This window comes from Gossypium arboreum, chromosome 3 (assembly GCF_025698485.1).
Source record: "Gossypium arboreum isolate Shixiya-1 chromosome 3, ASM2569848v2, whole genome shotgun sequence".
Classification (NCBI taxonomy): domain Eukaryota; kingdom Viridiplantae; phylum Streptophyta; class Magnoliopsida; order Malvales; family Malvaceae; genus Gossypium; species Gossypium arboreum.
Genome location: NC_069072.1, coordinates 136418829 through 136440490, shown reverse-complemented (window position 1 = coordinate 136440490; position 21662 = coordinate 136418829). Strand labels below are relative to the sequence as shown.

The following is a 21662-nucleotide window of genomic DNA, read 5'->3' as shown; positions in this document are numbered from 1 at the left end:
ATTACAAATAGTAAAATTATAATGACTCAAATATACGAACATGTTTACGTACAATGAATTATTAACATGTAAATGTATAATACGGTACGCAAAAATAAGATAATTGCTTGTTTTTTAATTGAATTGTTATAACACATTATACAAAATATATTGTGAATTAAAGCATAATACAAATATGTAAAATATATCATGAAACAAAATAACTTGAGAGGAAAAGTGGAATAAAGAATTGCATTGTTTGTGAGGTTTCAAAATATTCCAGTTTTAGATTCAATTTTCTAGTAGGTGTGGTTTAATTTTACATTAGATTTCTTTTTCAGTATGCAGTAGTGAACGCTTGGCAGTAAATTTAATTTAATTTAAAGAGATATTGCATATACATAATAATGGATTATGATTTTACATTAAATTTCATAGAAGAAAAAAAAAATAGATGTTTGAAAATGATAAAACCATAAGATAAAGAGCTTTTATTCAAAATGCAAAAATCAACAAAATATTCACTATCGCTCAATTTAGGTGTGGAAATCAAATCACAATCTGAGTAGCTAAACACATTGCTTGAAAATGTGATAAGTAAGAAAATTGCTCACATGTGAGCAGCGACAGGTGGTGATATATTTCCCAACGAGAGAAAACCAAGCTCTTCGCCAGTATGGATTTATGTAGAGGACAACAAAAATTGTCAACAAAACAACTACATAAGAAACCAAAAAGCTCACACAAAAACCATAAGTATCTATCAAACCATCTTCTCCTTTATCTTTTGATACAGTTGATATCGTTGATGGTGAATCGGTATTGGAACAACTTTTATGCAATATAGCTCCACAAAGAAAAGGATTTCCCTCATAACTGTTTTCAATAAAGGTCCCAAATTGAGCTTTTGGTTCAGGAATACTACCTGACAAGTTGTTGTATGCCACGCTGAAAACCTCCAAATAGTTCAAGTCTACCAATTGATTGGGGATTTCACCACTCAAGTTGTTGTAAGAAAGGTCCAAACTCTCAATGTGCTGAAGTTTTGAGAATGATGAGGGTATAACTCCAGTCAACTTATTGTGTGACAAGTTTAAAGAATGGATTTCACTCAAGTTCCCTAATTCTGGTGGGATATGACCAGTGAAGTTGTTGCAAGATAAATCAACCCCAGTCATATATGAAAGGATGTCACCCTTGTATGAATAGAACCCACTCTTTGTTGTGAACTCTATTACTTCTTCTAAGTAGCTTTCAGGATAGGAAATTCCTCTCGTCACAATGGATGTTGATTCATCCTCTTCTATAGGCAGACCATAGAACCCAATTCCTAGATTCTTATTCCCTTGTATTGGAAGAGATAAATTTCCCAAACAAGAAGGTATAGGACCAGAAAACATATTTTGAGAAAGATCTATGATGCTTAAAGAATGCAACTTGCACAACTGAACTGGAACTTTGCCGTGAAAATGATTATCTTTCAAGAGAAGAACACTCAAAGAAGAAAGTGTGTCAATCCATTTTGGAATACTACCTGTCAAATTGTTTCCTCTAAGATCTAAAGTCACTAGTGAAGAGCTATTATAAAAAGCAAGTGATAGTGGACCTCTCAATCTATTCCTGTGGAGGTGGACATGCTCTATGTTTGGTGGATTAAAACATGACGGTACAGAGCCAGATAAATTATTTTGAGAAAGATCCAAAAATTCCAACCTATTCAACTTGCAAAATTCCAATGGAATAGAACCCTCGAAACCATTGTTGGACAAAGCTAATCTCACCAAAAACGATGCATTCCTTATCCATCTTGGGAGCTTTCCATGCAACTTGTTGTTACTGAGATCAATTTCGCTTAGTGAATTTGGAAACTCAAAAGTAGACACATCAACATTTGTCATCTCTCCTGAAAAATTATTTCCATCCAAATATAAATTCTGCACCCCATTTGCGTTGAGAATCACAGGAACTACATTTCCACTGAGGTTGTTATTTGATAGCCTCAAAATGATCAGTGAGCCTTTCGTGATCAACTCTTCTGGTACTTTTCCATACAATTGATTGTTTGATAGATCTAAAAAAGATAAGTCCTTTAAGCCACTTAAACAAAGTGGGATATTACCTTCAAAAGCATTCTTGGATAAGAATAACCGACTCAAATGTGGAAAAGTTGAACATATACTGGTCGGAATTTGACCTTGTAATTTGTTTTGGGATATGTCAATTAAAGACACATTAGAATTAGGAGCTGACGGTAATGAGAGAGGACCTGTAAAAGAATTACCCCTCAAGATGAGAACTCCTAACTTTGTGTTGTTTTCTAACAACCAAGTTGGGAATGTTCCACTGACATTGTTTTGAGAAAGATCCACATATCTTAAGTCATATTGATAGTAAAGGAAGGTAGGAAGTTTAAGACTGAGTTGTTGAGATGTTATGCACTTCAACAAACTGATGGCTTCCAATTGAAACTTTGGGATTGAGGTATAAAAGGAAGGTTCCATTACCATCTTGTTTTCATCAATTGAAAGGGCTTTGAGGTTTGAAAGATTTGCAAATGGTGCGAATGATAGCGGAATTTGAAAATGGTTTCCTGAAATATCTAACTCACGAAGAGATGTCAAGTTACTAAAACAAGGAGAAAGCATCCCCTCAAGTGCATTGTCACTCACATCCAACACTTCAAGGTTCCTTAGATCACACCATCCTGAAAAATTTTTAATTTCATGAAAGAAGTTTCAATTAAATTTTGTTTTATAAAACAGAATAAGAGATAATATATTATAGAAAGCTCATAAAGAAATCAATTTGAGCCATAAAATTATTTACCTTGATTAGGTAAGGGACCAATAAGTCCACAACCATATAAAGACAATGTTTTAAGAGAAGCGAAAACTCCAATGCTTTGCAAAATGTTAGTGCTAAGATTGGATCCGTCAAGATATATTTCCTCCACATTGCTCGACACATTTGATTCTAAGTAACCATATAACTCTTCATCCATTTTATTAATTATTCTGTTTTTTTTTTCTTTTTAGTATTTTCTTATATTATTTTTTAAACATAAGTAAATAACTAATATAGCGCTAATTTGTATAATTTTCAAACTCCAATCAACAACACTATATTTATAAAATAAAAACATGTCTACATTAAAATTGTTATATTACCTTTAAATTTACCAATACTTTATAAAAAATAATCAAATATATTGAAATCAGACTGGCATTTAATTCATAAATGCTAAAAGATATTTTACTCACCAATAAATAAAATTCAAAAGAATTATAAGTAACCTCAGCGGATTGAATGAAAATTTTAAAGCACAAAATCTTGGCCCCAAAACAGTGAAGTTGAAATATACCATATCTCTCTTTTACTCTGTTGAAATTTCAAATATTAGTTTTAATTATTAATTCTGTTAAAATTATTTTATTAAATCTATACTCATTATGTCTTTTTTAGTTACATTGCTATCAATTTTTTATTATTTCAAATGTCACACCAACAAATTATTTTAAAAATTTTAAAATTTTTTAAAAATAGATACCAAATTCCTAAAAAGAAAAAATATAAAAATTTAATTACAAATTTATAAAAATTATGTATACCTACCACATTTTTTAAACCAAAAGTTAATAACATGTACATTTTGAAATTTATAAAAATTTTAAATGGAAATTTAAGCACCTCAAAATTGAACGCGATCAAGATAAACAACTTCCAAATTTCTCAATCCCTTATTTTCTGTAAGTGAAAGAAATATGTAAATATTTGTTTTCATCAATAAAATAAATATTTATTAGAGAATGTCCAAATCTTAACATAATTATTCATTCATTTTATTAATTAAAATAATCGTTTTTCTTCTTCTTTTAGCATTCTAAGATAAAATATATTTTCAAAATAATTTTTCTTGATTCATATCAGATTCAAATATATCACCATATTCTTTTAAAACCTCAAATATGTTTGAAATCAATTTAGCATTTAACCTTAAGGTTATTATTTGGTATTAGTAATGAAGTTTTTTAACTCTACAAGTGAAGTTAAAAATGGTCAGTAACTTATTTCTTTTAAATATTTATTTTTTAATATTTTAATATATCATATAAGATATTTGTTATTATCTCAATCCTACTTACGAAGTTTAGAATTTCATTAATAGTGCCACCCGATTTTTTAAAAAACTAGATTTTTTTTCAAAATTTGATAAAAGAAAAGAATTTCATTAATAGTACCAAATATTTTCCTTAAACTTAATTTACTTTATACTCAATTATAAATGTTAAGAAATATTTTACAATCTAACAAATAAATTTTAATTAAATTCACCATATTAAATCAAAATTTTAAAGCATTAAATCATTGCCCTAAAATTGTCAAAACACATCCTTTTGAATTTTAAAATTTATGAATTCGAAAGAGACTTTCAGCATATCAATTTCTCTATTTAAATTTCACCTACTTAGTTTTTTTTTTGAAAATTCTTCAAAGTCTCATTTATTTAAATCAATGGTTCTATTATAAAATAGAAAATTTTAAACTAAAAAAATTATTTTATTTAAATCTAATGTGCATATTTTAGTCTTTACAAAATAAAATTTTAAAATTCAAGTGTAACTATTAATACTGTTAAAATTATTTTTTAAATCCATGTTCATTACGTTATCTTTTAGTTACATTGCTACCAAGTTCTTTTATTTCAAAATGTCAATACCAATAAATTATTTTAAAAAATAACAATGTTAACAATTGAACTTGGATTTTAAAATTTAAAAATAGAGGACCAAATTCGAAAATAAAAATACAAGAATTAAATTACAAATTTGTAAAGAGTACGTAGACCTATCACTTTTTTAAAACCAAAAGTTAATAACATCTGCATTTTGAAATTTATAAAAGTTTGAAAAAAAAGTTTAAGCACCTCAAAATGTATGTTTAAATCTCATAAAATTGAAGTTTTTTTGAAGTTATTCAAAATCGACATTTATTTATTTTGGCCAAAAATGCAATTTATTTAACTCTAATATGTATTTTATGTTTTATACTATTAAAAATATATGAAATTAAAATGTAGTTATATTACATATTTTTCCAGAAATATATGTATTTTTGATTTATAATATCATTGTTTTTATTGTTATAATTATTTTTATCTCATAAAATTCAATAAATTATTACAAAAAATATTTATACAAACAAAATAAATATTTTAAAATTATGAAAATTTTAAAGAATTTTAGTTTCAAACCAAAGTCGAAACACATTATAATGGAGGATTTAGAAAATGTTTCACCAAACCCATATTTTAGTTTCAAGTATGATATGATATAAATTTATTAATATTTATGACAATAACCGTTCTTATAATATCTCACATCAAATCTAAATTTCTAAATTAAAAAAGAAAGTTTAATTAAGTGATACCTTGGTGGATCACCAAATCTTTCAATTCATTGCCGCTCATATCTAGTTCCCTTAAATTGATAAATGCTTCCAAATCTAGGATAACAAAAACAACAAATCAACTTCATTATATTCTCGTTAAACATTATTATATCCTTGTTAAAAAAAACTAATATTTTTACCTTTCATATCTATTGATCCTTTCAATTGATTGCCCCTTATGCTCAAAGATTTCAAATTTGAAAGCTTGTTAAGGGATGCAAATACACTAGTATTGAACTGATTTCCATCTAAATAAAGCTCTTCCAAGTGGGTCAACTCCAGTTTTCTATCACCATCTACAAAATATTTACACAATTTCATTACTGAAAAGAATTGGCATAAAATTTAATTATATGTAAGAATTTAGATAATTGATTAAATATAAATGCATACCTTTAAAAGATTGAAACTTTTCAATTTGATTCCAACTTAAATCGAGTTTCTTCAAACTTATCAAATTGCTCAATCCTATATATATCCACGTTCAATTCAAATAATCACTATGTTAATAATTTTAATTTCTACTAAATATTTTAATCAAATAAAAATGAAAAAAAGTAAATCTAAAAGTGTAATTGAAGTTGAAAATCCTCAAACGTGAAATGTGAATGTTCAAATTTGAAACATTTAGTTTAAAAAGTTCTAGAAAGAATTATAAAGAAAAGAAAAAATTAAAGATAGCTTTAGTACCTTTAATATCTAATGAGCCTTGCAAATGGTTGTAGGACAAAGTCAAAGACTTTAGGCTTGAAAGCCCTTCAAGAGAGGAAATTGTGTTATTCCGAAAGAGATTACCACTCAAATCAAGTTCCTCCAAGTTTGTTAACCTCAGTTGTATTCCATCTATCATTACTATAATTAATATCATTCAATATATAAATAGTTAGGAAAAATGTATCATTCAATATATACAAAAAAAAAAAAAAGATTAAGGACAACTCCAGGCCATAAATTTGAAAAGGAAGAGCCAAATTACAAGCTTTCCGATGAATTGATAACTACAATTTACAAGTACAACTTAATTGATTCAATATATAAATGTAAGTTTGTTTGAGATACTTTCAATTCTCTTCCTACTTAAATTACTCCATTTTGAAATTCAATCCCAAATATTGATTAGTTATATATATTGATGAAATGATAAAATGAAATAATATATTGCAACCACTTAATTTTCCTTCTACATGAATTTATTTTAAATAATGCTATCTATTCTTCAAATAATTCCAACTTATATCAATAATTTCCAATTTAATGAGCCACTGATTTATGCATTATATAATTAGTTACTACAAAACATATATAAATAATAATACTCCATTTAGGAAAAATGAAAGAAAGTATATTTGAATTCTGTCATTGCCTTTTGGAATAATGGTCGGTCAAGAATGTTATGCACAAATACTTATATCTTTATTCTGTCCATCTACTTAAATTTGTCAAATTATTCAATTTTGAAATTCAATCCCAAATATCATCAGTTATATATATTCATGATATGATAAAAGCAAACACATATTCCAACATTAACTTTCCTTAAACAAAAATTGGTTAATTTTAAAGTAAAAAAGAAACATATAAAACCAGTCTACCTTGAATATGAATTGACATATAAATACTATACTTATACCTTGGTTTGAGATGCTTTCAATGTTGTTGCCACTTAAATCCAAGTATTTCAAGTTTGTCAAATTATTCAATCCTGAAAATCAATCCCAAATATTGATTAGTTATATATATTCATCGTATGATAAAATCAAACTTGAACATACATTGATTTTCAAAGTTAAAAAGAAACAGGTAAAATCAGTCTACCTTGAATATGAACCAGCAGCTTTCCTTTCAACTGATTACCACTCAATCTTAAAGTCTTCAAGGATGAAAGATTTCTCATATGGAACAAAATGCTATTCTTCAAAGAATTCCCACTTAAATCAAGAGTTTCCAAGTTATTGAGTCTTGAAAGCAATTGAAAAGCTGATATATATATATATATATATATATAATTACTTGTTAATTGTTTTTTCTTTCTTAGCTATATGAAAATTTTACTAAAGCAAAAGTGGAATTACAACGGATACAAAGAATGGGAAACTAGGTACCAAGCCTAGAAGACCATCCTCAAACTCCACTATACAAATAAAAACTAACGCCAGACCAAACTTAACTTACCTCTTGGATGACTTGATCCTTCAAATTGGTTGGATGATAGATCTAAATACCGGAGAGATGAAAGCTCACTCAAAGATAACAAAATGCTATCATTCAAGTAATTTTCACTTAAGTCAAGGATCTCCAAATTACTCAATGTGGATGATAGTTTTCCAAAACCTGTAAAAGTGTTATTTTAAATATATACAAGCAGTTAGTGACTTTTCTTTAATAAAATAAAATAAACTAAAATAAAAGTAATTGTAAATTAACAATGGTGAGAATAGTGGAATAGTAAAAGATGTAATTAAGGAAAAATTAATAGGCACAACCTTCATTTTCAAGGTTACCACCTATGGCATTTCCCGACAAATAAAGACTCTTCAATTCCTCAAATGGAAGAAACATAGAGGCATTGAGATACCAGGCATTGAGATTCCTATTATCCATGTTGTAATCCATATTGTCATCCCATCTTGTAGAATTAAGGGAGAGTAGTATGACTCTCCTAGTGGTGGTGTTACACTCAACTCCTTCCCATTTACAACAATCTGAGCCCTTCACCTCAACCCAACTTTGCAATTGATGACGATAATTGAAGAAAGGCTTGAGATGCAAGAGAGCGATTCTCTCATGCTCCAAACAAGCATCAATAGTACACCATCTGCATCCTTCTAACACCAACAACATTACTGCAATCCTAATAAACCATAACCATTTCCACTCCATCATCATCATCTCTCTGTTTTCACTTCTCTCTCAGCTATATGTTACTTTTTTTAAACTTCTATATGTATATAATCTAAAGAAGCCTAAGCTTCTTATTTATATACAGGCAGGACATATTGTATCCCACTAATTCACTATAATATAAAAATAATATATAATTAATTAATTCCTCAAAAATTGGATCAATCTAGGCTTCTTATTTACGTAAATTCCTTAATGCAAAAACTCTTGGTGGAAAATTCCTTAATGCAAAAACTCTTGGTGGAAATTCGTTAGGAAAGGATGAATGGACCAGAAGAATGCTTATCAACTCTTGACTTTGGCATTAAATGCTAAATTTATTTTAAATTTCTTCATGGAGAGAAGATGGGATGACAAAAATGATAAGTTTTAAGTCATTTAAGTTTACATAATTTTAATCACTCATAAATTTAAGTCATTTAAGTTTACATAATTTTAATCACTCATAAAAACAAGTCTTGACATTCTATTAAAGAATTTAAACATGGCTTAACGTTGATTTTAAATCTAATGTTGATGTTACTCTTGAAAAATAAATGGCCAAAAAAATATGAAAAGTGAGAGGTGGACATAAAATCGTGTAGTTGGGGTTATAAAATTCTTCATGTGGCTTTCTTGTGAGTTTCATTTATACCCTTCTTACACTTATACAAACTTAGTCTTGACTTAGCTTTATTAATGGAAAATTTAGGTCTTCATTTTTCGTTTTATTCATGGAAATTTTACATCTTTGATTATGGTTTTATTAATGGAAACTTTAAGTCTTCAGTTTGCTTTTATTCTTGCAAATTTTAGGTTTTGATTTTGGAAATTTTAGATTTTGAAAGTTTTTTTTTTTTTGCCCGGAAGTTTTTGTAAGTTTAGACCAAATATGATTATATAATTTTCACTATTTTTAATATTTTAAAAATCAAGAAAATATTTAAACATAATTTTAGAAAAATATTTAAATATAAAACATATAAACTTCTTTTATAATACATTTTTATTTTTTTAATAGTTTTATATATAAAAGGATGAAATGGTAATTTGAATATGACTTTGATTTTTACTTGAATTATTTTTGTAATTAGTTAATTAAATTGGGTAATTTTAAAAAGCCCTTTTAACTAATACCCAAAAAAATTGTTTCCATCATGTAGAAAATTTTGGTCTTATGGAAAAATAAAGTCTTGAAATGTTGAACATGATATTGACATCTGAAAATTGATAGCCAACCAACTTATATGTACAATGTTTTTATTTTTGATTATTTATATTAATTAAATTTTTAGTGAGTAATATGTGGAAATAATAAGTTAACATAACATTACACTTACAATATTATGTTTGTCACACCAAATTTTAGAAATAGTAGAACTTAATGAATTTAACAAATATCATTTAGTGAGGATTAAAATTTTAAAATTTGAAAAGTATAAGGTCTAAAATATCAAATTAAAGTTTAGGAATTAAATCTAAAACATTAGTACTATGGTAGAAATTTAACCTTTATATAATAATTTCCTTTTGTGAACCACAATTCAAGTACATTCCATAAGTAATCTTATAGAGTTTAAAAACTCAACTCATAGTGTACTAAATATTAGTCCTAATTATTATACCATTCATGATTTAAGGATAAAGATAAAATATAATATTTGTTTAAAATTTTCAATTATGATGTAATGTATATACATTTGGTGACCCATTGTGATGTAATATGGCACCATCTACCAAGTAGTTGGAGGAAATTGTTAAGAAAATATCGTTACATATATCAACAATCACATAATTCATTATATTTGTTGAAAAGTCAACAAAGGTAGGAAGCAACTTGTTAAAAAGGTGAAGCAAGTTGCACCGAATGTTGAAAAGTTGAATGGGATAATTCAATTTTGGTCCCTAATTTTTTAAGCCATTTGCAAGTTAGTCCCTGAACTTCAACTATAAATAGGCCTTTTCATTTTTCATTTCAACCATCCCAACCAATCTTTCTCTCTTAGTTTTCTCTCTTCTCCCATTTGAGAATTCTTAAGGAATTCTATTTGTTTGTAATATTTTGGAGATAGTAAAGTTATCATCCGGTGTTAGTGCCGAGGACGTAGGTATAATTTACGAACCTCGTTAAAACTCTTGTGTTCTTTCTTGTCCTATTTTTCTTTCAATATTTGAGGTATAATAGTAGTATTTAATTGTGCTATTAAATTACTATAAAAGGGATATTCGACTAAGGAAAGACTTAGTATTTAAGAGATCCTTGTGATCCACTCTCTTCCCCGGAATTGAACTTTGTGTGATTTTTAGTACAATAATTTACATGCTTCCGACCCTATTGAAACAACAAGTGGTATCAAGAGTCAAGGTTAATCGTAGTATGCTCGTGGTTGCGCTTTAAACCGATCTTCCACATCGAAAAAGATTTCCTTAGGTATATTGAAAGATTATGGAGAAAACGGTCGGTGTAGGAGCTTCAACATCATCCATGTGGACAAGACCGACAATTGCAAATGCAAGATTGGCCGTGGAGATCTTTGATGGCACGGGCCATTTTGGTATGTGGCAAAGTGAGGTTCTAGATGCCCTTTTCAGCGAGGTCTAGACATTGCCATTGATGAAGAGAAACCAGATGATGTCAGGAGAAAGATTGGAAGGCGATCAATCGGTTGGCATGTGGCACAATTCGATCATGCCTTTCTCGAGAGCAGAGGTATGCTTTTTCAAAGGAGACTTCGCAAATAAGTTGTGGGTGGCACTTGAAGAAAAATTTTGAAGAAAACAGTCAAAATAAGCTCCACTTGAAGAAAAGACTGTTTCGCTTCACTTACGTCCCAAGTACCACAATGAATGATCACATCACCAAATTTAATCGTTAGTCACCGATTTGCTGAATATGGATGAGACATTCAAAGATGAAGATTTGGCTTTGATCTTGTTGGGGTCACTTCCCGAGGAGTTTGAGTTCCTAGAAGCTACTCTACTTCATGGCAGAGTGATATATCTCGAGCGAAGTCTCATGCGGCCTTATACGATTATGAACAGAGAAAGAAGGACAAACAGAAAAACTCAATCGAGATCTGAAGCTTTAGTAGTCCGAGGTCGTTCATACACTCGGAAGAAAACTCAAAAGGGAGATCAAAGTCAAAGTCCGGACTCGGAAAGATGAATGTGCCTTTTGTCATGAGAAAGGCCTTTGGAAGAAAAATTGTCCAAAGTGAAGAATAAGGGAAAAGTCTGCTGTAGATGCTTGTGTTGCAAAGCATGATACCGGTGACTCGAATTATCATGGTTGCATCATCATCGCTGCTCCATTCGGATGAGTGGATATTGGATTCGGGTTGTACCTATCATATGTCCCCTAACCGGAGTGGTTCTCGATTTAGTAGAACTAAATGGAGGAGTTGTTTATATGGGCAATGACAATGCACGTAAAGCTGCTGGGATAGGTTCAATCCAATTAAAGAATCAAGATGGATCAACCGAGTTCTAACGATGTTGATGCGTGCCCGGTTTGAAGAAAATCTCATCTCATTGGGAGCCTTGGAATCCAATGGTTCGGTTGTTACTATGAGAGATGGGGTTTTGAAAGTGACATCTGGCGACTTGTGATATTGAAGGGCATCGGAAAAATAACTTGTATTACTACCAAGGTAGTACAGTTATTGGAGCAGTCGCTGCAGCTTCCGGTAACAAAGAATTGGACTCAATGCAGTTGTGGCATATGAAGTTGGGACATGCCAGCGAAAAATCCTTGCAAATTCGGCAAAGCAAGGATTGTTGAAAGGTGCAAAGGCTTGCAAATTAAAATTTTGCGAGCATTGTGTTCGGGAAAGCAAAGAGAGTGAAATTAAGATCTGCTATCCATAATACAAAAGGTATTTTGGAATATGTTCACTCAGATGTGTGGGGCCTTCCAAAACACTTTCGTTGGGAGGAAAACACTACTTTGTTACTTTTGTTGATGACTTTTCCGAAGAGTTTGGGTGTATACCATGAGAACTAAGGATGAAGTGCTTAGAGTTTTTCTTAAATGGAAAACTATGATCGAAAACCGATGGCAAGAAAATCAAGCGGTTTAGAACGGACAATGGAGGCGAATATAGAAGTGATCCGTTCTTCGATGTGTGCCAAGAGTATGGTATTGTTCGACACTTCACAGTTAGGGATACACCACAGCAGAATGGAGTGGCAGAGCGTATGAATCGAACTTCGCTGGAGAAAGTTCGATGTATGTTGTCCAATCTTTGGGTTGGGCAAGCAATTTTGGTCGAGGTGTGACATACCGCCATCTTGTTAATCGCTTGCCATCATCTGCATTAGAAAGAAAAACTCCTATGGAGGTATGGTCTAGAAAACCACTCTGATTATGATTCCTTACATGTGTTTGGATCCACCGCATATTACCATGTGAAGGAGTCAAAGTTAGATCCGAGGGCAAAGAAAGCTCTCTTTATGGGAATCACTTCTGGAGTGAAGGGATTTCGTCTTTGGTGCTTAGACACAAAGAAAATGATCTGTAGCAGAGATGTTACCTTTGATGAATCTGCCACATTGAAAAAGGTAGCAGATAAAGATATTCAGACGAGCGATACTCCACAGCAGGTGGAGTGTACTCCAAAACAGGTGGAGTTTGAGCAGATGGGGATTTTCCAGTTAATAAGTCTAATTCTCCAGCCACAATGGAGGAATTAGAGGTTGAAGAGGTTTTGACCCAAGAACCATTAAGTACACCAGAACCAGTTGCAGTTGCAAGGCCAAGGAGAGAAATTCGTAAACCTGCTCGATTTACTGATATGGTGGCCTACGCCCTTCCGGTTGTTGATGATGATATTCCTATCACTTATCAAGAAGCAATGCAAAGCTTAGAAAGTGATAAATGGAAAAGCGCCATGGATGAAGAAATGCAATCTCTCCTGAAGAACAATACTTGGGAGTTGGCGCAATTACCGAAAGGTAAAAGGGCAATCGGATGCAAGTGGGTATTCGCAAAGAAAGATGGATCTCCTAGCAAGAAAGATGTTCGCTACAAGGCAAGGTTGGTAGCTAAAGGCTACGCTCAGAAGGAGGGAATTGACTACAATGATGTTTTTTCCACTGTTGTGAAGCATTCCTCCATTAGAATTTTGTTGGCCTTGGTAGCACAGTTGAATTTGGAGCTAGCTCAACTTGATGTTAAAACGGCTTTCTTGCATAGTGAGTTAGAAGAGGAGATCTATATGACTCAGCCCGAAGGATACAAAGATGCTGGTGGTAGAAATTGGGTTTGTAAGCTGAACAAATCGCTATATGGATTGAAGTAATCCCCGAGGCAGTGGTACAAGCGATTTGATAGCTTTATGAAAAGGCAGAAGTACACAAGAAGCAAATATGACAATTGTGTGTATTTGCAAAAGCTACATGACGGATCTTTCATTTATCTACTCTTGTATGTTGATGATATGTTAATCGCTTCGAAGAGCCAAAAAGAGATAGATAAGCTGAAGGCTCAGTTGAATCAAGAGTTCGAGATGAAAGATCTAGGTGAGGCCAAGAAGATTCTCGGCATGGAGATAAGTAGAGATAGACAGAGAGGCAAGCTTTGTTTGAATCGAAGCAATATCGAAAAAGGTATTACAATGTTTTGGTGTAAATGAAAACACAAAACATGTAAGTACCCCACTTGCTTCTCATTTGAAACTTAGTGCTCAATTATCTCCGAAAATCAAGAAGAATGAGAATATATGGCAAAAGTCCCATATGCTAATGCAGTTGGGAGTTTGATGTATCGATGGTGTGTACGCGACCGACATTTCACAAGCTGTTGGAGTTGTGGCGGTATATGCATGATCCCGAAAGGGACATTGGCAAGTCGTGAAATGGATTCTGCGGTATCTTCGAAAAACCGTAGATGTTGGTTTAGTTTTTGAGCAGGATGAAACACTTGGTCAGTTTGTAGTTAGATATGTTGATTCCAACTTTGCTGGTGATTTAGATAAACGTCGTTCAACTACGGGGTATCTGTTTACTCTTGCTAAAGCCCCAGTGAGTTGGAAGTCTACCTTGCGATCTCTGATGAGTATGTCTACTACAGAGGCGAATATATGGCGATTCTGAAGTCATTAAGGAGGCTATTTGGCTTAATGGATTGTTGAAAGACTTGGGAGTTGTTCAAAGTCACATTAGTCTATATTGTGACAGTCGAGGCGCTATTCATTTAGCGAAAAATCAAGTCTATCATTCAAGAACCAAGCATATCGACGTAAGATATCACTTTGTAAAGGAAGTCTTTGAAAAGGAAAAATTCTACTTGAGAAGATTCCGACAAAGCAGATAATCCTGCAGATATGATGACCAAAGTGGTAACAACAATCAAGTTTAATCATTGTTTGAACTTGATTAACATCCTGAGAATTTGAGCACCTTCAGTGTATGGCGCCGAGAGCGCATTTGGAGGCACTACAAAAGATAACTTTATCGAATTTGGGGAGTTGAAGGAAGTGTGTGAAGATGCGATTATCCTAATCAAATCTTCAAGGTGGAGATTGTTGAAAAGTCAACAAAGGTAGGAAGCAACTTGTTAAAAGGTGAAGCAAGTTGCATCAATGTTGAAAAGTTGAATGGGATAATTGCGCTTTTGGTCCCTAATTTTTAGGCCATTTGCAAGTTAGTCCCTGAACTTCAACTATAAATAGGCCTTTTCATTTTCATTTCAACCATCCCAACCAATCTTTTCTCTTAGTTTCTCTCTTCTCCCATTTGAGAATTCTTAAGGAATTCTATTTGTTTGTAATATTTTGGAGATAGTAAAGTTATCATCCGGTGTTAGTGCCGAGGGCGTAGGTATAATTTACGAACCTCGTTAAAACTCTTGTGTTCTTTCTTGTCCTATTTTTCTTTCAATATTTGAGGGTATAATAGTAGTATTTAATTGTGCTATTAAATTACTATAAAAGGGATATTCTGACTAAGGAAAGACTTGGTATTTAAGAGATCCTTGTGATCCACCTCTCTTCCCTGGGAATTGAACTTTGTGTGATTTTTTAGTACAATAATTTACACGCTTCCGACCCTATTGGAACAACAATATTAACTTTCAAATATTGACTATTGACTTCTGCGTCAACCTTGAGCTTATATAGGCCCCCCTCATGGAAATAATCTCACAATTAATGCCTGAGAAATTATTATACATTAATTTATAGTTTTAATCCCTATACTTACTCAATTGAATTAAAATTTTAGTTCTTATTATTTAATTTCATATATTTTGTTCCTCTTATTGATATTAATGTTATGGATTTATTAAAATAACTAATATTATTAATTCTCTAACATTTAAAAATTAAAATTATGTGGTTATTAAAATTATGATGCTAAATTGAGAAAAACAAATTAATAGGTATATTCTTGTGGGTGGGAATTTAGTGGAGATGCCCATCAGCTTTCCTATTTAACAAAAACGAAGACTTAGAAAATGTGTGCCATCATAATTCAAGTCGTCGTTATGGCCTCAAGAATAGGTATGTTAATTTGTCTCTCTTCAGGATCAAAAGACAAATAATAAATTTTATAAAGTTAAAACTATAATTTTATAATTTTATTTTAGGTTATACAAAATAAATGGAGCAATTGATGTGAGGAGATAAGTTCCAAGTTCAATCAATTAAAATAAGAAAAGAAAAGTGTGAGGCGACATAAAATCGTCTAGTTGGGGTTATAAAATTCATGTGGCTTTCTTGTGAGTTTCATTTATGCCCTTCTTACACTTACACAAAGTTAGTATTGACTTCGCTTTATTAATGGAAATTTTAGGTCTTCATTTTTTGTTTTATTCATGGACATAATATTTTTTTATTCTTTATGTTTGTTTTATGGTCTATGTTTGAGGTTAATAGCTATTCCCTTTCAACAACGTCTCAACGGTTCAAACATATACTTGCAGGTAAAATAATACTTTTTAAAATCACAAATATTTATATTTCTATTCATAAATTACAATATATAAAATATAAATGCTTTCTTGTTTAAGATACTAATAAAGTAATTAACAAAGTAATTATTATACCTGTAATAATTCAAAATGCCACTTGTTATCTAATGAAGTAGAGGTGCAAATGAGACATCCATATCCGCAAGCTATTCGAATTCGGCTCAAAAATTTTTGAATTTGATTAGGTAATTATTGAGTCGAGCTGTAGGTCGATCCGGATTCGAGCATAATAATACTTGACTCGAATAGTTCGCGAATCTTATCGAACTTTTCATATTTTTATATTATTAGATCACAATATTGCCCTTAATATATATTATTAACCCTAAATTTAATTATTGAGGCGAGCTCGAGCTCAAGCTCGAGTACAAAAATTGATAAACGAATTTAATTTCGAGCTTAAAAATATAAGTTCGATCGAGTATCAAGCTTTAAATTTCAAATTAAACTTGAACTTAACAGTATTTGAGATCGAATCGATTCAATTACACCCTACAATAAAATATACCAACAAAACCTACATTCCATATTTGCTTAAAAACTTTGCTATAAATTTTAGATATGTGTGTGTTTAACGTGACTTCCTTGTGAGTTCCTATGGTGTAAAAAGCTTTAGTTATGTGGAAAAATAAGGTCTTCTCTTCACACGTTTCATATGCTTACTTGTGACGGTCATTTCGGGCTTGACATCAATTTTCAAAAAGTTATAATTGGTGGAAAACTTAGGTCTTTTCACTTGCTTTTATGATTCTTTTTACATGATATTACAATATAACATTGTGAAATTAAAATTAATTGAAATACTGATAAATTTGAACCCATATCATGTAAGTCTAGGCATCAATTTTACTACTGATCTAATTTCTTGATATTTAATTAATTAACGTATATACTCTCGGTTATAAGAATTGAAGCATAACTTTCAAGTCAATTGGAGTATGCCCGTTACACTTCAAAAGAAGTAGATTTTGAACTCAACATGAACCTGTGAGATTTGATACCTAAAATATAGGTATAAGGTTTCAATTCATGGAAATGTTGGAAGTCTTGGAAATTTCTTAGTCTCCTCTCTTTGGATGTTTTTGAACAAAAATGTTTTTAAGTCTCTTTCGATGCTAAACTTCTGGTTGGTCGTCGGTTCACTGACCCTTTGGTACAAAGAAATATGAAGACTTCGCCATTCAAGGCTGGTCCTGGTGATAAGCCAATGATTAAGGTGAGTAAAATCCGATTCGATTCAAAAAACTCTATAAAAAAATTTAAATTTTGAGTTAAATAGTTCGAATTATTTGAGTTAATCAAATTGTTCAGATCAACTCGAATAAAAAAATAATTTTTTTGGTTTAACTCGAATATAAATTACACGATTCAAGTTATCCGAAAATCCAAATAAGAAAAACAAAACTACATCATTTTAATAAATATTTACTTTTTCTAAAGTTAAAAGTCAAAACTATTAAGTTAAAAACAAAAATATGTTGTTTTAATAAATATTTACTTATTAAGTTAAAAGATAAAACAATTATATTATTTATACAGTTAAATAATCTTGTACTTCGTCTACTATTTAAATAATTGGTTCACGTAAACACAACATTAAGTATAAATAATATAAATTTAAATATTTGTAAACATTTGATCGGCTCTTTGTAAATTTAAATCTTACAAATTCGGATAATATTCGAATTTAAATATTTTAATTACTATCTGCAATAGATTAAAAACAAACGTGGTTATCAATCCTTGGATATCCACATACAGATTATGCAATACAATCTCTTAAGGCATATAGAATTTGGGTCTTAACCAAGCTATGTTGCTTAAAAGCTTGCTAAAAGCACCCCAAACAAAGGGGTAAATCAATAAAATATCAAGCAACAGTTATCAAAGCAGATTGACCACCTTATATCCATGTATGCTAATACAAAACTTGCACCATGAAAATCTCAAGCTGGTAATTGGAGCTTCATGTTGTTCTTCCAGCTGCAGGCATAATAATCAAATAAGTTGCAATCATTAACATAGGTATGAAGTGCTTTCCAGAGTGTGAGACAGGGGGTTACCTCTGGAAGTAATAGTAGAAGAAATCAGCATAAAGCAATGTCTGGACAAGACCGCAAATCCAAGCTGAAAGGCAGCAATCATGTAAACAAGGTGTTAGAAATAACACATACAGCATAGAACATAACAAATGTGTTGGCGTAGATATATTGACACACTCTTCATACACCCATGGCTACCGACTTGGAGTAAAAGATGAAGGGAGACAGAGAAGAGTACATACTTATCCAGTGGACAAAGTGGTCCTCAGTAAAGTACCGATAAATCCAGTTCACTATGTACAATGCTCTGTATGCACTGCAAAAACAAGGAACTATATTAGTCCATAACCAAGAATTAGACATTAGGAAGTTGGTGACCTATAAAGACAAAGAGAGTGCAGACATAAGCCAACAAAGCCACAGTTGTAGTGGCAAGGGTTGTTGGAAGTTGGCATCAATGTACCAAAAAAATTTCCCCAAAGGATTCATACAACACTATGCTCTTGAAGTTTTTAGGCATCTTTCAAGTCACATGTACCAACTATCATCGCTGTGACCCCCAATTCCCAAAAACTACATAAAGAAAGGGAAGAAAAGATAGAACTGAAGGCTAAAGGGATATGAATTTTGAGGTCACATTGCTCCTAATGGCGCCTTGTCTCCTAACTATAATAGCAAACAGAGATAGACAGAACCCAGTGTAAAAGACTAAAAACCACATGAAAGCACATAACAGAAGTTATACAAGAACAGTCATACTCGCAAAGTTCAACTGCAGTTAATCACATCTGAAAATAGACAACTTTGGTCCAACATATAATCATATCAACTTTTCATAAAAAAGATATCAGTGGAAACCAAGCGGCAATACGATGTCAACTCTATTTTAGAGACTTCTCTCTTTTGTTTCCTCAGGAAGGAGGCAACATTATAGGGAACTGAGCCAGGAAATAAGGGTCCTTCATGCAAGGTAATAAAATAGAAAACTTGCAACTGATTAGGATTTTTAAAGAATACAGTGGTTACCCAAGGAGAAACACATATTGTCCAGTCAAGTTGTCAATATTTCTAGTCCTTTGCAACAATACAAGCTGAGGAAGTATTGCGACAGCTTCCAAATACAAGGAAAATGTCCACATGACCTGCTCAACAAATTTTTTTAAGACAATAATCAATATATAAAAATATAACCAGAAGGATAATAATGAATAATTAATATAAAACAGATCAACAGTTTAGAGAGCTTATAAGTTAACCAGTAATTAATATGAACATACTGTTATCATATCCCAACAAACAGAAGGATGTCGATACCTCTTTGAAGGTGAACTTCTCGTTTATAAGAAGGGCAAGAATCAGGCAAGGCAGTATAAGGATATAATGTCGAAATGTATCCTGGTCCTTATCATAAGATCTACGAACTATTTTGTGATACCGAATGTACCATACAATTGAGAAAGAGCTGCCCAGGAATATTAGCTTCATGATTGTGTTATAAGGCGAGATATGATTAGTGAATATGTCCAAGTAACGAGTAGCAAAGACAATAGCATAGAGTTCCTGAGTCTTCAGTGAAATGCCTGCACAAAAATATCATAGATATTTAGAGCCAGAAAATCACTCATAAGACATGACAGGGATTGTGAGACAGAACTGAATGTCGAACACAAATACACAATAGCACAGTGGAGGTATATAAACAAGGGAACAAACAGGAAAAGACCAGGCCCAAAATGGAATCTCGCTCAAGTTAAATCAAATGTTGTAAAATGCCTATGAATGAATACAAGGATCTAGGATTCCTACCTTTTGAGTTTCATTACATGCTGTGTTTTTTTCCCCCTCGTAACAGTAATCAAGGTCGAGATGTTATACAATTATATCTATACATATGTAATTTGTGAAGAAAGAGCACCAAATACTCCATCAACATGTGATAGAACCCGCGCATGTGTACAGTCACTTATTATTAGCAAGCTTTTGCTCACTGCATCCTCAATTGATATAGCATCTCTAACTTCTAAAAATAACAGCCTCAACTTCTAGTGAGTAAGATGGCTTTAGCCACCCATGAATCTTCCCATCATCACACCACACATAAAATTTGAAAGTGAAAAGGACAGGAGCAAAGAAAGAAAATATTTCCAACAAGCTAGTTGTGCAACTGGAAATAATCAACTTGATCAAAAGAATATAAATTTAGTTGACACTGCGGCCCCAAAAAAACTTCAAATAGCATGATACGAAACATATCACTACCTCGGCTATGTTTATAGTTTAATGCTCTCATCATATACAGATTTCATGATGTTCATCTCAAAACCATAGGCCAGCATGAGATAAAAACCACTAACCCGACTGTATGATCCTACAAAATGTAATTAGCTTATAGATTTCCATAAAAACTCTCACACATAAAAAATAATCAGTTGCTAATTTCAAAACCTCTAGAGGTTTATCGGTACAAATAGAAAGGAAATCAGCTAAAATAAGATGCCAACAGTGACACTAAATCCAACAACTAACTACACTTTAACTCAAAATAGATGCATCACATAAAGTCCTAATGATCCGACCTCCTTGCTTCTAAACTTCCAATGAACATACATACAAATTCAAATTACTAAAAACAAATTCACAAAATACAAGAATTTATATTCCATACATTAAAAATAAAAAAAAAGGGTCACATTTTCTATTCAGCTAAAGTTTCCACATTTTACATGGCTCCAATTTGAGTATTCAATAAACTAGCAAAAACCCACACACAATTTAACCTAAATATTCGATTCTTTTATATTAAGCAGTAAATTACTGGGAAAAGAGTACAACATAAAATGAACTGAGCCCAGAAACAAAAATTAAAGTAAACATTTGGAAAATGAACGTACCAGCACAAGACTTGATTGTGTGGATCTTAAGAAGCAAAACAAGAACACTAAACAAATGGGTCATGTCCCCTGCTAATCTGAATATATTCATTGTCGCTTATCGTTCTAAATTTCCCAAAATATGAAATAAAATAAAATAAGAGAATGAAATTTGAATTTTTTTTTTTTTGTGTGTGAGAATCAGCCGGGAAAGTTTATTTCTGCAAAGAAAAAGAAGCAGAAAATCTCAGATTGATCCAGAAATTTCTTAACTTTTTTCAGCGAATTAATTATTTCCTTTCCTTGCCCAGAAAAGTAACGCAGGAAAATGAAAGAAAATCAATGAAAATAAAGAATTGTGTATTTACTAAATGGGCCCTTGTTTGGGCTTTGAATCTACAATAGCTAAGAGGATTAATTCAAGGATAGGGACCTCAATTTGAGCCTTTTGTGCCACACATTCAATAAGTTAAT

General features: G+C 31.5%; 2 protein-coding genes across 2 annotated transcripts; both read right to left on the bottom strand.

Annotated features, from left to right (window-relative positions):
• Window positions 1-436: 436 nt before the first annotated feature.
• Window positions 437-8597, bottom strand: LOC108475336 (receptor-like protein 14). Its single transcript, XM_053026038.1, has 9 exons — window positions 7911-8597; window positions 7600-7758; window positions 7243-7404; window positions 7058-7129; window positions 6118-6279; window positions 5821-5895; window positions 5568-5723; window positions 5407-5481; window positions 437-2683 (listed from the first exon to the last, which is right to left on the bottom strand). Exons 1-9 carry the CDS (start codon window positions 8314-8316, stop codon window positions 549-551), a joined length of 3402 nt encoding a protein of 1133 aa, XP_052881998.1. The 5' UTR covers window positions 8317-8597; the 3' UTR covers window positions 437-548.
• Window positions 8598-17968: 9371 nt separating this feature from the next.
• On the bottom strand, window positions 17969-21544 carry LOC108474812 (ER lumen protein-retaining receptor). The gene is made up of 6 exons (XM_017776834.2): window positions 21210-21544; window positions 19633-19898; window positions 19345-19460; window positions 18561-18634; window positions 18340-18403; window positions 17969-18259 (listed from the first exon to the last, which is right to left on the bottom strand). The coding sequence occupies exons 1-6, from the start codon at window positions 21298-21300 to the stop codon at window positions 18223-18225; spliced, it is 648 nt and encodes a 215-aa protein (XP_017632323.1). The 5' UTR covers window positions 21301-21544; the 3' UTR covers window positions 17969-18222.
• Between the last annotated feature and the right edge of the window lie 118 nt (window positions 21545-21662).

Coding starts and splice junctions, on each gene's coding strand:
- LOC108474812 (XM_017776834.2), bottom strand. CDS start 21,300: ATGAATATATTCAGATTAGCAGGGGACATGACCCATTTGTTTAGTGTT. Junction 18,635..19,344: donor CAATATGTGTTTCTCCTTGG/GTAACCACTGTA, acceptor TTGTTTTTGCAG/TGCATACAGAGCATTGTACA. Junction 18,260..18,339: donor TTCTACTATTACTTCCAGAG/GTAACCCCCTGT, acceptor TTATGCCTGCAG/CTGGAAGAACAACATGAAGC.
- LOC108475336 (XM_053026038.1), bottom strand. CDS start 8,316: ATGATGATGATGGAGTGGAAATGGTTATGGTTTATTAGGATTGCAGTA. Junction 7,759..7,910: donor TGGTAACCTTGAAAATGAAG/GTTGTGCCTATT, acceptor ACACTTTTACAG/GTTTTGGAAAACTATCATCC. Junction 2,684..5,406: donor AGATTTGGTGATCCACCAAG/GTATCACTTAAT, acceptor AAAATTTTTCAG/GATGGTGTGATCTAAGGAAC.